Source organism: Gymnoscopelus braueri, assembly GCF_963280865.1.
Source record: "Gymnoscopelus braueri genome assembly, chromosome: 3".
NCBI classification, from domain to species: domain Eukaryota; kingdom Metazoa; phylum Chordata; class Actinopteri; order Myctophiformes; family Myctophidae; genus Gymnoscopelus; species Gymnoscopelus braueri.
The window spans coordinates 10,526,335-10,540,585 of record NC_137612.1 but is presented as its reverse complement, the minus strand read 5'-3'; the positions used below and the strand labels follow the sequence as shown (position 1 = coordinate 10,540,585).

Here is a 14,251-nt window from a genome sequence, read left to right as displayed (position 1 = left end):
TGAACAAGCCACAATACACACATAGCATCCAGCTGTATGACACAATATTATGTAGGAGGTAGGGGGTCCCTGCTTTTTCTATGTATCACCTAAGGGAATGGTTCCCAAACTGGGGGGTCAGGACCCCCAGGAGGTCCCTAAATGATTTTGGCGGGTCCCAAGATGATTAGCTTAATCTACCAACATTATTTGGTACTCAGCAGTAAACATACTAACATACAGTATAAGTGACAAGTATACAGGGTATCTGCATATTTCTAAAGTTATAATTTAATGACTTTTAAGACCTTTTTAATCCCAACTTATCCACATTGTCAAATATTACGTAAGAAAGAGGCAAACATTGTGAGAATAGCCAATCTACAAGCTCACAACGCCTCGTTGTGAGCTTGTAGATTATTCTCAAATATTTATCTGTGGAACCGAGTCATAGAAAATGTTATGTCTCAACTCCTACAATTCCAAGTGCTTGTCAGGTTGGGGGGGTCCCCAGGTCAAATATGATTATCTTTGGGGGGGTCCCCAGGTCAAATATGATTATCTTTGGGGGGGTCCCTGCCGTTCAATATGATTATTTTGGGGGGGTCAGGGCCTGAACAGTTTGGGTAGCCTTGACCTAAGGGGGTCCTTGGCCTGAAAAAGGTTGAAGACCCCTGCTATATAGCAGTGCTTCTCAAACTTTTTCTTGTCAAGGACCCCCAAAATGATGTATTTGGCCACGGACCCCCTTCTCAAATATGTTGTTCCAGGGACCCCCCCAGAAGCAAAGATTTTGAGTCACAAATGTTCGCTTTATAAAATATATATTCAAAGGTTTGCACAAATGTTCACGTTTAAAAAAAAATAGCAGATCTACAAGCTCATACAAGCACTCGGTGCCGCGTATAAGTGCTATTTTTGAATAGCCAAAGTATAAAAGGTAAAAATTATTGTGAAGCTATATTAACTAATTTTGCTGGGGACCCCCTGGTACCCCCTCAAGGACCCCTGGGGGCCACTTTGAGAACCAATGCTATATAGAGTGTTTGTTCAATAACAGCTCCATGTCGATCATTTTGTCAGCTTTAGTTCAGCTCAATTTAGTTTTTGCACTCACCAATTTCACTTGTTTATCCTGTATTCTATCTCTTCTCTCTAACGACTGGATCAAATTGTTATTCCGACCACAACATTTATTTTCTATTTACTAAAGAGCTGGAGAGACGTGGGTGGTAGACCCCTGTTACTTAAACAAACACTCTATAGCAATGATTACTATCACAATAGCTAATTAACAATATTGTAATACTTACACCACCATTAATTAAGTCTCTGGTTGATTAAAATTAGCATTTTTACAGCTTAATCAGTACCACTCAGTGTAAACAACAGACACATCCTCCCTTCAGATCTGTTTGTTTGTCCATTCTGACTTTATCACTCACCTCATAAGTATTCTTTCTTTTTTAATCTCTCGCTTTGCTGATAACAAGACAATTTACAACTTAGTACGGCAAGTACTACAGGCTAGAGACAACGTCCTATACTCTCATGTAGACTCAGATGAAAACAGCTGCAACATGTTAACAAGAGAACCTTCAAAAAATAACTATTTTGTATCTCCTCCCACCAATGTAAACAAAGATAAAAACCCTCTAATCACTGTCCGCTCGGAGCCCAGACTATCTCTGGTCCCTGCACAGCTGGAAACACACCTGGACACAAGACAAGGCCGACCATTCAGTCCTTGTAACCACTTACTGTATAAGCCCTAGATGCAGGGGTCTTCAACAGGGGGTCCGGGACCCCTAGGGGGTCCTCAGAGTTACTACAGGGGGGTCGCCAACTCTTTGTGTGATAGGATAATTTTTTTTACATTAACCACTTGAACCCTCCCTTTTCTGAGGAGAGCTTTAGCCCAAAATAGCAGATCTACAAGCTCACAACGCCTCACACTGCGAGGCGTTGTGAGCTTGTAGATCTGCTATTTTTTGCAAAGAGGTTTGGTGTAGAGGGAAAAATAGAGCAGACCAAGTAAAAACAAAAAAACGTTTAATCTGAAACACAATTTTGTACAATATGAGGGGTCCCTGCTTCATCTCTCTCTCAGCTAAGGGGTCCTTGGCCTGAAAACGTTGAGGACCCCTGCCCTAGATACTTCCTCCGACGATGAACAGTAAAATTAGCCGATCTACAATCTCAGAAAAACGCGTAGCATTGCGACGCGCTCTGAGCATGTATGTAGATCGGCTGTTTTAGCTATTTTTGGAAAATGTATGACGTATTTTTTTTTAACATATCCGCTTATAACGACATATCCACAATAAATGTACGCATAATATAATTAGCATGCCCCAAAAATAGGGACACCAGGTTGACAGTTGTTACGTTTAGCCAAAAGTGCCTTTTATTTGACAGGAAATAGCATGGTATATACAGTGCATGATGCATGTGGCTGCGTTTCCTGTTGTGTCCCAAGACAGCCTCTCAGCAGCGGGCCGTCTGAAAGTCATAGTCCATTTATAGCCTCCATCACAGTGGAAAACATTCGCTATAATTATCTCTCATAAAGAGTTCCAGCGCAAAGAGCTCAGCCAGTTTGTTTTCTTCTGTAATTGTCCATATTTTGGATGATCAGGATTTGCGGTGTGTGTGGCGGCCAGCCCGGACTGTGACCACCATGATGGTGGACAAAGTACTCAAATTCTTTACTTAAGTAAAAGAACAAAAGTATTGGCATCAAAATATACTTTGTACCAAAAGTAAAAGTATACTAAAATGTTTGAAAATAGCAGATCTACAAGCTCACAACGCGTCGCGATGCAAAGCGTTGTGAGCTTGTAGATCTTAGATAGGCTATTTTCAAATAGCCTATGTATATAATAGGGCTAAAGTGATTAATGTATGTTTCATAACGCCATAATTTATATCTGAAAAGTAACTAGTAACTAAAGTTTTCAAATAATTGTAGTGGAGTAAAAGTACAATATTTGCCTCTGAGATGTTGTGGAGTAGAAGTAACGTTTTATTTCTTTTTAATATCAATGCATTGCTGTATTGCAGAGGTACTCAACAGGCGGACCGCAGTCCAGGACCGGACCGCCAGACCCCTCCCTGGGGACCGTGGGCAAAAAAATATATATATATATATATAATTATTTTTATTTTTTTTAGATATATTTTTCCCGGAAATCCCAGGGGGTACGGGGGAGATTTGTCTCCCCCTAGCTTCAGATTGGACCCCCCCTAAGTAATTTAGAATAATACAAATAAATGTTAAAATAATTAAAAATACTTATTTAATAGAACCTGAACCCACTTATGCATCGTAAATAATGAATAATGAAGAATTAACATAACACAGTGTCAAATTAGCTAGATTAGAGGAAAATGAAAATAAAAACCTCAATTTTTCGCCCGCTGCTCTGCACCCCAGTTTTATTAATTTGGTTGGTTGGGAGGGGATCCGATTTGATAAACTTGGCTCGATTGACCGCTTAAATAAACGGACCCTAGCCTTATTCAAAAAATTATTTGTGGACCCTCAAGATTTGTAGTTGAATACCCCTGCTGTATTGTATAGGGATCGACCGATAGGTGTTTTGTCAGTGCCGATATGATATTGATTATTAGTGATCAAGGAGACCGATAACCGATATTTAGAACAGAATCTATGCATTTGCATAAAATGACGTCAATTCCGGGTCTGTCGTCATCTGGCCGTGAAAGCATCATTCATAGGGTAGCAAACAGCGCCAACTGGAGGAAAACTACTGAAAACACAAATCTCGTAAAGAGTTAAAGGACCACCAGAGGCCCATAGATGTCAGGGGGTTGTCATGGCGATGTCCCCAGTGGCCCCACCCCCTGCCCCTCCCCCGCCCCCGCCCCCTCCCCTCCTCCTCCTCCTCAGCAGTCCCAGGATGTCCCGTCTGAACTTCTGGGACATGAGCACGTAGAGGATGGGGTTCATCACGGTGGAGGCGATGGCGGTGAAGCGGGCGAACGTGGTGAAGGGGCCGTAGCGCGGCGAAGTGCCCGCCGCCCCGGAGGAGCGGGCGGCCAGCAGGGCCAGCGTCAGGCCGTAGGAGGGCAGCCAGCACAGGGTGAAGGCCAGCACCAACACCACCGACGTCTGGGTCACCTTGTTCTGGTAGCGCTCCACCTGGTGGGCAGGGAGGGGATTTCATCAATATGGGAATGATGAACTTGTATTGCTATATTCTTTTATCGTGAAAATGTGTGCAAATCTTTTGAATATATATATATATATATATATGGCTATAAAGCGAACATTTTGAACTCAAATCTTTGCTTCTGGGGGGTCCCTGGAAGAAAATATTTTGAGATGGGGGGGTGGGGGGGGGGCTGCCAAATGGATATCATTTTGGGTGGTCCTTGACATGAAAAAGTTTGAGAACCACTGATTATGGCAACATGCATTTGGGATGAAGTCATTTCTGTTTCTAGCCTTCTCTCACAGTCAAGGGATCATTCATAGGCTGGCCAAGAGCGCCCTCTAGTGTAATTTATAAAAACATGATTTTTTTTAATTTACAGAGATCTCCGTCAATGGCAGGGAACGTGTTAAGATAGAGATAAGGCTGAAGACAGGGAACGTGTTAAGATAGAGATAAGGCTGAAGACAGGGAACGTGTTAAGATAGAGATAAGGCTGAAGACAGGGAACGTGTTAAGATAGAGATAAGGCTGAAGGCTTTTTTTTCCCTGATAATACTGGTGCTTAAATTTACCAAGTTTTATGGATTCAGATTCCTCTCTTTGTATGGGTGCCCCCGGTACATATGATATCCAGCCTTACCTGGGGGGCCCTGCCGTCCCGGCGGCTCCGCCACAGGAAGGCGTAGATGGCGCCGTACGCCACGGCGATGGTGGCCAGGGGCAACAGGAAGGCCAGCAGGAAGTGACAGAGGCCGATGGCCAGCTGCTCCCGGTGGGACAGGAAGGCGAAGCAGGCCAGGCCTTCTTTGTCGGGGGGTCGGCGCGGCATCCCCACGATGCGGAAGTCCAGTTGAGGCGCGGCCAGGCAACAGGCCGGGACCCAGAGCAGAGCGACGGCCGCACTCACCCTGATAGACAGACAGACGGACAGACGGACAGACGGACAGACGGACAGACGGACAGACGGACAGACGGACAGACAGACAGACAGACAGACAGACAGACAGACAGACAGACAGACCTTTATTGATCCCGCCGGGATAATTAATTCTCTAGATACGAGTAGCAACACAATAGGTTGTGGTCAAAAAGAAGAAACAGCATCACAAAAAAACACCACCAGCAATGAACGATTCACGTTATTCCTGGCCATGGCCACCGCATCCGGTCTAACGTAGGGCGTAGGGGGGTGGGGAGTCCCATATCCGATCAGAGTGTGAAACATATCAATGGGTTTCCGGTGTACTTGCATTGCACATATCAGTAGATGGCGTTGATACAACGTTCACGAATGCCAACCGTCATAAAACCCCAAAAAGAAGAAGAAAACCGTGCCATGTTGCGGGACTGTCTTAGACTGTACGTATACGCCTTCTTCCTTGTTTTTAAAGGCAGTTAGCAACCATCTCATTAAGGTGCATTACCGCCACCTGCTGCTCTGGGCTGGCCCAGCGGGGGCCGCAGCCGGAAGTGAGAAGATATTGAATGAAGCAGCTAGCACACAGAGAAAAACTCAATTGCGCCCCCTGTTGGAGGCAATGGCGGCGCCCTGGACATTTCAGGAATAAGGTGAATACAACAGTAGGCCTATATTGTATACTATCTTATATAGTAACCTGCGCTATGCAGAAACATATACTGTAAATACAATCCCTGTGTCACTGCATGACAGTGAGGGTAGAGCAGGCTGTAGGCCTGTACTGTATGTATGTATTACCTGCGTGGAGAGAGGAGGCGGTAGGCCTTGGCCGGCTTCACCACGGTCAGGTAGCGGGACACGGCCAGCGCGGCCAGGGTGAAGGCGCTGGCCGAGGCGCAGGCGGCGCCCAGGAAGCTGAGCAGGCGGCACAGGAAGTCGCCGAACGGCCAGCGCTGCATGGCCACGGCGGCCGTGTGGAAGGGCAGCGTGGCGAGCAGCAGGAGGTCAGCAGCACTGAGCGCCAGCAGGAGAACGTCAGTCCCTGTGTAACATTCGTGTTGTGAGCTTGTAGATTTGTTTTTTTCAACCAAAAAAAAATACATTTTAGGCATTAAAATTGTGAAAGGGGACATTCTGCATAATGAGTACTTTTACTTTAGGTACTTTACGTATATTTTGATGCCAATATTTTTGTACTTTTACTCAAGTAAATTTAGATTACCAGACGTTTACTTCCAACAGAGTGTTTTTACATTGCAGTATTGATACTTTTACTTAAGTAAAAGTACTTTTTACTACTTTGTAAGACAAATACTGAAAATTGTCGATCTACAAGCTCACAGTATTTCACAATGTGACGCGTTGTGAGCTTGTAGATCTGTATTTTTTTTGCCATATTACAAATTCATACAAATATAGGGCTGCCAGGGTTAATGTGGTTGACTTTTTTTTTTAAGTGAATCATTAAATTGGTTAATTATCAAACATAAATATCAAACATATCAGATCAGAGTCTATATTAGCCAAAAGGAAATGCATGTATTTAATTCAGCCTGACCAGAAGCAGGGATAAAAGTCATAAAACATATCTCTACCACCCATAAAAATGAATCAAAAGCAGAAGCATTGGATTCAGCTAATAGACCCCTACCTGTCCCTGTGCCCGACATGGGGCCCCCCGAGGTAGGCTGGAGGACCCCCCCCCTCCTCCTCCTCCTCCCACGCCCGCACAGGATGGCCATCACCAGGGCGTGGCCCGTCACGCCCAGCGCCAGCATGAGCACGTCCAGGACGGGCACCAGGACCTGCTCCACCGACCCCAGCCCCCCCGATTCGCTGCCGTTCCCCGACGAGTTCCACACCGATATCCCTCCGTCATCGTCCTCCATCGTGGAGGAGGTTTAAACACAGCCGCCTCGTCGGTAGCCGAGAGGAGTCATCCAACGTTTTGATATACTCCGTGGTGGTCAGGGCCGGACTAGGGTGGGCTGCAGCCCAGGGGCCCCCAACTGGAGGGGGCCAAAAAAAAAAAAAAAAGAACCCTACCGAATTAACCGAATTAAAGTAACAAAAACCCGAAATAATTGGAAAAAATCCTGCAAAAAAAAAACTCTAGCCCATGGGCCTCTACTCCTATAAATCCGGCCCTGTCCGTGGTGGTCATAAAACTACTGATTAACACTCAAGTGTGGGAATATATATACTGACACTACGGGGTTAATCGATGTTCGCTCGGTACTAACACCACAGAGAATCAGTACTGAGTACGAAATATCTGCAATCAGTTTTTTTTTCTCCCACTCTGACATAATTAAAACATGTTTATTTCCCAGAGGAAACCTTCTATACCATCTCGTCCCCGTAATCACAACGAATGGTTAAAACGTTAATAGTATAACGTCATAGCACCTCCACGTCTATGCAGAGTTGAGTCCTTACAATCAGCTTCACAACGATCCCTGCCTCAGCAGAGAGAGAGAGAGAGAGCACAAGAGAGAGAGAGAGAGAGCACAAGAGAGAGAGAGAGAGAGAAAGAGGGGAGCTAAGGGGGGAGGAGGAGGAGGAGGGCTGGAATGGAGATAATTTGTTTGGCAGTGGAAGCGGCCTCTCTCTCCGCATCTCTCCCTCTGCTTCTCGCCGGCCGGGCCCTCCTGCTGTGTGAGACGGTGTCTCCACCACCACAGCGAGCGGGTGGGTTGTGTCTGAGTAGCCGAGCGCTTAAACGCTCTGATTTCCTAGTCGGCTCAGATCAATCAGCTTCTCGTGTGTGTGATGTCTCTATCAGCCCCCCCCCCCCACCCCACCATGTAGCTGCTCATCCGTTCCACAATCAGCCTAGGTCTCTGCTTGCTCCCACCCAGCAGGGGGTCCGACTGCCTGTAGCTCCTATAGCAGGGGGGTCCGTCTGCCTGTAGCTCCTATAGCAGGGGGTTCTGTCCGTCTGTCTGTAGCTCCTATAGCAGGGGGTTCTGTCCGTCTGTCTGTAGCTCCTATAGCAGGGGGGTCCGTCTGCCTGTAGCTCCTATAGCAGGGGGGTCCGTCTGCCTGCAGCTCCTATAGCAGGGGGGTCTGTCTGTCTGTAGCTCCTATAGCAGGGGGGTCTGTCTGTCTGTAGCTCCTATAGCAGGGGGGTCTGTCTGTCTGTAGCTCCTATAGCAGGGGGTTCTGTCCGTCTGTCTGTAGCTCCTATAGCAGGGGGGTCTGTCTGTCTGTCTGTAGCTCCTATAGCAGGGGGGTCTGTCTGTCTGCCTGTAGCTCCTATAGCAGGGGGGTCTGTCTGTCTGTCTGTAGCTCCTATAGCAGGGGGGTCTGTCTGTCTGTCTGTAGCTCCACAGGGAGGGGGTCGGGTCGGTCGGTTCTCCAACGAGCCGTAACGGATCGACGGTGACAAAGGGAGAGAGAGAGAGAGAGAGCAGAGAGGTGGATGAATGGTTGTAGTTGTAAGCAGCAGATAGCAGGTTGAACTCTGGACCCATCGTGACAGGGACAGGAGAGATAGATGGTGGGGAGTGTCTGGTCAAATAAAAATGTTTCCCAGAGTTTCCGTCTTCATATCATCGGATTTGTCGCTGTTGGGGGGCAGAAAACTCTTATCTCCATGCCATATTTTAACTTTTGTTTTTTTCCCGTGAATTAATGCCCTACTTGATGATCAATACTACAGCGTCACACAAAAGCATCAGAAAGTAGCAGATCTACAAGCTCAAAACGCGTTGAATGTTTGAATCCTGAAAAGTAAAAACTGTTTGTTGGACGTATGAGGTTTCTACCCGACAGAGACGATAAAGAATCAGTGCGTCGTGTGTTGTTGTCACTACGCCAATGGTGGAAGAAGTACTCAGATTTATTATTTATTTTTACTTAAGTAAAAGTACCAATGTGGTGTTGTAGTAAAAGGCCTGCATAATTATTTTTCTTTTTTTTGTAAAAGTACCAAAGTAGCAAAACATACTATACCGTACTCATTAATATGCAGAATGTCCCATTTCACAATTATTTTAAAAATCTTCGAAACTTGTCGTATTTCGACACGTTGTGAGCTTATAGTTTGGCTATTTTCAAATAGCCGAACTATACAATAGGGCTTAAGCGGTTCATGTATATTTTTGCCATAATAAAGAAAACCTGGTGAACTAACTAGTAACTAAAAGTTGTCAAATAATTATAGTGGACTAAGAAGTACAATAGTTACCTCTACGTCATAGTGGAGTAGAAGTATGAAGAAATTGAAAAATGGAAATACTCAAGTAAATTAAAAGTACTTCAAAAGGTACAGTACTTGAGTAAATGTACTTAGTTACTTTCCACCACTGCACGCAGGTATGTAAATATATACAGAGCGACAGAGAGAGAGAGATAGACAAAGTGTTTGTCTTGCAAATCAGGGTAATTATTGACCATTGACTTGAGTGCCGGCGGTGCAGTCAGTCTTGCCGCGTTATCGTCACACCTAGAATAAGTGCCATAAAAATCGTGCAAACTCAACGCAGTCGTAAATATCAGCTTTGCTCTCGTGCTCTCTTACGCAGAGTTAACGAGGTCATTATTATTAGTGCATAGATGTGTGTGTGTGTGTGTGTGTGTGTGTGTGTGTGTGTGTGTGTGTGTGTGTGTGTGTGTGTGTGTGTGTGTGTGTGTGTGTGTGTGTGTGTGTGTGTGTGTGTGTGTGTGTGTGTGTGTGTGCACAGTTTAGTGAGTGTGCAGAAAAGAGACGAGCCCAAAGATTTACAATCCGTTAACACTTTAAGACCGGGAACGCATCTGAGTGTCATTTTAAGATTTCCTTTGGGCTATTCAAAAACAGCAGATCTACAAGCTCATAGCACGGCACAGAGTGCCGCGCTATGAGCTTGTAGATCTGCTGTTTTTGAAAAATCTTGATATTTTTTCTAAATATATATACATATATATATATATATATATATTTTTTAAGTTAACATCGAACAGCGAACAAGATTAACTCAAATCTTATTGCTTCTGGGGGAATCTACAAATGTCTTCTAAATCCTAAAAGTTTATTTTTTATTTATATATTTTGCTATAATATCAGTGGTTCTTAAACTTTTTCATGACAAGGACCTCCCAAAATGGCCAAAAGCGGACCCCCATCTGAAAACATTTAGTTCCAGGGACCCCCAGAAGCAAAGATTTGAGTTCAAAATGCATAATAATATTCAAAGATTCGAACACATTTTCAAGATTTTCCACAAAAAATAGCAGATCTACAAGCTTGTAGATCTGCTACTTTTGAATAGCCTAAAGAAATCTTAAAATGCCACAGATGCGTTCCTGGTCTTAATGGGTTAATAGCACTGAAGAAAAGAGGAAACGTGGTGCCAACAGATTTAGTGTTGCATTTCATAAGATGTTTTTTTGTTGTTGATTTAGTGAGTGGTAATAGCAGAGACAACAGCACCATATGGGGTTACATCATCATTGGTTCTCTCAAAGTGGGGACCGGGGACCCACCCAGGGCCAGGGGTCCGTGGCAGGGTTCCAGGGGGTCCCCCCAGCAAAAGTAGATATAACATTATCATCGCAGTCATTTTAAACAACTTTATGCAAATTGACCCAAAATTTACCCAAATCATGCATTCCTTCCATTCCATGCTTTGAACTGAGCAGATTGAACATCTTGAAAACGGCCTCTCAACTTTTGATTGAGTTTTGGCCATTGTCGCCCGTTTTTCTTTAACTCTTTAACTGCCAGAGTATTAGTGTAATAGTGTTACGCCACTGCCAGCTAAAACGAGCGATGTTATCAACCTTTGAAAAATCATGGAATATTTTCTGTGAATGCTATCCGCACGGTGATCCCCTCATTACACACACAGGGGTCTCGTAGAATGGGGGGGAAACAAAATGATCCGATAGCGGTAATCCGTTCCATAGTTGTGGCAATTTGAAAATAGCATGTTTTGAGATTTACAATCCGTTAACACTTTAAGACCGGGAACGCATCTGAGTGTCATTTTAAGATTTCCTTTGGGCTATTCAAAAACAGCAGATCTACAAGCTCATAGCACGGCACAGAGTGCCGCGCTATGAGCTTGTAGATCTGCTGTTTTTGAAAAATCTTGATATTTTTTCTAAATATATATACATATATATATATATATATATATTTTTTAAGTTAACATCGAACAGCGAACAAGATTAACTCAAATCTTATTGCTTCTGGGGGAATCTACAAATGTCTTCTAAATCCTAAAAGTTTATTTTTTATTTATATATTTTGCTATAATATCAGTGGTTCTTAAACTTTTTCATGACAAGGACCTCCCAAAATGGCCAAAAGCGGACCCCCATCTGAAAACATTTAGTTCCAGGGACCCCCAGAAGCAAAGATTTGAGTTCAAAATGCATAATAATATTCAAAGATTCGAACACATTTTCAAGATTTTCCACAAAAAATAGCAGATCTACAAGCTTGTAGATCTGCTACTTTTGAATAGCCTAAAGAAATCTTAAAATGCCACAGATGCGTTCCTGGTCTTAATGGGTTAATAGCACTGAAGAAAAGAGGAAACGTGGTGCCAACAGATTTAGTGTTGCATTTCATAAGATGTTTTTTGTTGTTGATTTAGTGAGTGGTAATAGCAGAGACAACAGCACCATATGGGGTTACATCATCATTGGTTCTCTCAAAGTGGGGACCGGGGACCCACCCAGGGCCAGGGGTCCGTGGCAGGGTTCCAGGGGGTCCCCCCAGCAAAAGTAGATATAACATTATCATCGCAGTCATTTTAAACAACTTTATGCAAATTGACCCAAAATTTACCCAAATCATGCATTCCTTCCATTCCATGCTTTGAACTGAGCAGATTGAACATCTTGAAAACGGCCTCTCAACTTTTGATTGAGTTTTGGCCATTGTCGCCCGTTTTTCTTTAACTCTTTAACTGCCAGAGTATTAGTGTAATAGTGTTACGCCACTGCCAGCTAAAACGAGCGATGTTATCAACCTTTGAAAAATCATGGAATATTTTCTGTGAATGCTATCCGCACGGTGATCCCCTCATTACACACACAGGGGTCTCGTAGAATGGGGGGGAAACAAAATGATCCGATAGCGGTAATCCGTTCCATAGTTGTGGCAATTTGAAAATAGCATGTTTTGCCAAAAATATATAGTGTAAAAAAAAATTAAAGTACACAGGAGCCGAGATAGAGCATCTTTAAGCAATAAGTTAACCAGAGAGTGAATGGAGCAGCACATCTTCTGATGGCGTTATCTCTGGTTCTGTGTGAAAAAAATCTAAAAAATTTTTTTATTTTTAACTCGTCCAAATTCGTCTTTGGCAGGTTGGGCCATAGCAGATTTGACGAATTAATTTGTCCATGGCAGGCAATGAGTTAATAACATGGGCTAGGAAGGTCGGACAGCGACAAACTAGATACCTGAGTAAAGTTCACTATAATGAGCTGCATCCAGCACTTCCACTAGCCTGGTAAACCCTCCCTCCGGAAATCTCATTTCTATTTGATTCCAGGAGTGAGTCTGGCCTGATAGCCCATTGTGGGGGTTTCTAGTGGAATTACCAGCTAACCGAGCCTATCAGCGTCGTCGCACATCGTTCTGTGATTGACAGCGACAGTTGGCCAATCAGGTGGCGAGTTCGAGTGAGCCCAAAACACGAACGGCAGCCATCTTTTTCTTGTCCGCTATATTCTCCGCTATTTTTTTACTTCAAAAAGCTCTCTAACTTCTATTTTGAGGCACGGAATTTACTTATAATATATCGTTTGGATAGAATTTAGTTGTTTAACTTCATATATGTGGTCAATTAATCATGACAAAGCCTATTTAAAAATAAAAATTTAGAGACACCCATGTATCCGAATAAGGCAACCCATTTTGGGCATGGCTGTCTCAAAAGTCCCGTTGCGTCACATTAGACTGGTGAACTGCTGATTGGCTGAAGGGGAAAAATTATCATTGGCTGAAGGGGTTGTCAGTCAACGGTATTACTCCCGCCCAACCCACAGCCAATATTGCAGAATGGGCGATCAGGCCAGACTCACTCCTGGAATCAAATAGAAATGAGATTTCCGGAGGGAGGGTTTACCAGGCTACACTTCCACTGCCATTTCCGTCGGCCTAGGGGCAGTTGAAATGTCTTTTTTGGGGGGTATAGATTTATTTGTATTTTCTTCACAGAACCCGAGGCTCTTGGCCCGGCCCGACCAATTAGCATAGATTTTGTAGCCTGGGACCCAGACGAATCTGCCAGTGCAAAAAAATAAAAATTGCCCTCGGTGATTTGTGTCTGACACCGCTCTGTTGTGAATCCATTTCCTGCCCCCGAAGTCTGGGGTGACCAATCAGGGCCCAGTATTCAAATATGGGAGACTGTAATTGGTAGTTGGTTGTACAGTAGGTCTAACCAATTGCGTCCAGAGCCATTCTTTTGATCCCGCCCCTTGGGAAAAAATCACACCCAGTGTGAAGAGAGTGGTGCCTTTGATGAGTTAATTAGTGTAACTGGTTGCATCTTAGTGTTGCAATCAGCTGCAGCTGTTTAGGCCGTGCTCATACGGACGGACGGACGGACGGACGGACAGACACACAAAGTCAGTCCTTGGAGTGGCTAGCACCACTCAAAAAAGCGTCCTCATAGAAGCACCAGACTCATATCCACGCAGTGATATAGTCTGGCTACGTGAGGCTATAGATTTTGGGCCCGGCCCCGTCCGAAAACGTCAGTTAGGGTCAGGTAGGGTTCGGGTTCAGGCAGAATTTGAGAACTCTGCTCCAGTCTCCTAAAAAGGCGGCCTCCTACTTCACACAGATAACGGGAAGTAAACCTGGAGATCATGACTTTCAAATGCCTTTCTTTTTTTTTTGTCTTCTGGCCTCTGACCAGTGCTGTGATCATGTGTGGCTGAGGTCATATCCTATATTATGTCCTGCCCAGGCTGGCCTGTTCTCTATGATGATGATTCCACTGTAGCTTTCACTGTGTTTCACTGCAATAACAACTCAGGTCTGGAGGACTGACTGACTTACCAATTCTTTTGGCACGGTAGTGTGCATGAGTGAGTTGTTTTGAAACACGCAATTCCTCACGGGCCTTGACCGGAGAGAGTGTTTATTATCCATGTTCTGTGCACGTGTGTGCGCCTCTCTGTGTGTGTGTGTGTGTGTGTGTGTGTGTGTGTGTGTGTGTGT

General features: G+C 44.3%; 2 protein-coding genes across 2 annotated transcripts in view; one reads left to right on the top strand and one right to left on the bottom strand.

Annotated features, from left to right (window-relative positions):
- LOC308081788 (low-density lipoprotein receptor-related protein 1-like) overlaps positions 1-14,251 on the top strand; it is a 285,687-nt gene that overhangs the window by 206,991 nt on the left and 64,445 nt on the right. The gene's annotated exons all lie outside the window — the stretch shown is intronic.
- On the bottom strand, positions 3,806-6,968 carry LOC308082907 (galanin receptor type 2-like; the record flags this gene model as incomplete). The annotated part of the gene is made up of 4 exons (XM_080424990.1): positions 3,806-4,144; positions 4,801-5,068; positions 5,878-6,121; positions 6,731-6,968. 4 exons carry the CDS (start codon positions 6,966-6,968, stop codon positions 3,806-3,808), a joined length of 1,089 nt encoding a protein of 362 aa, XP_080281116.1.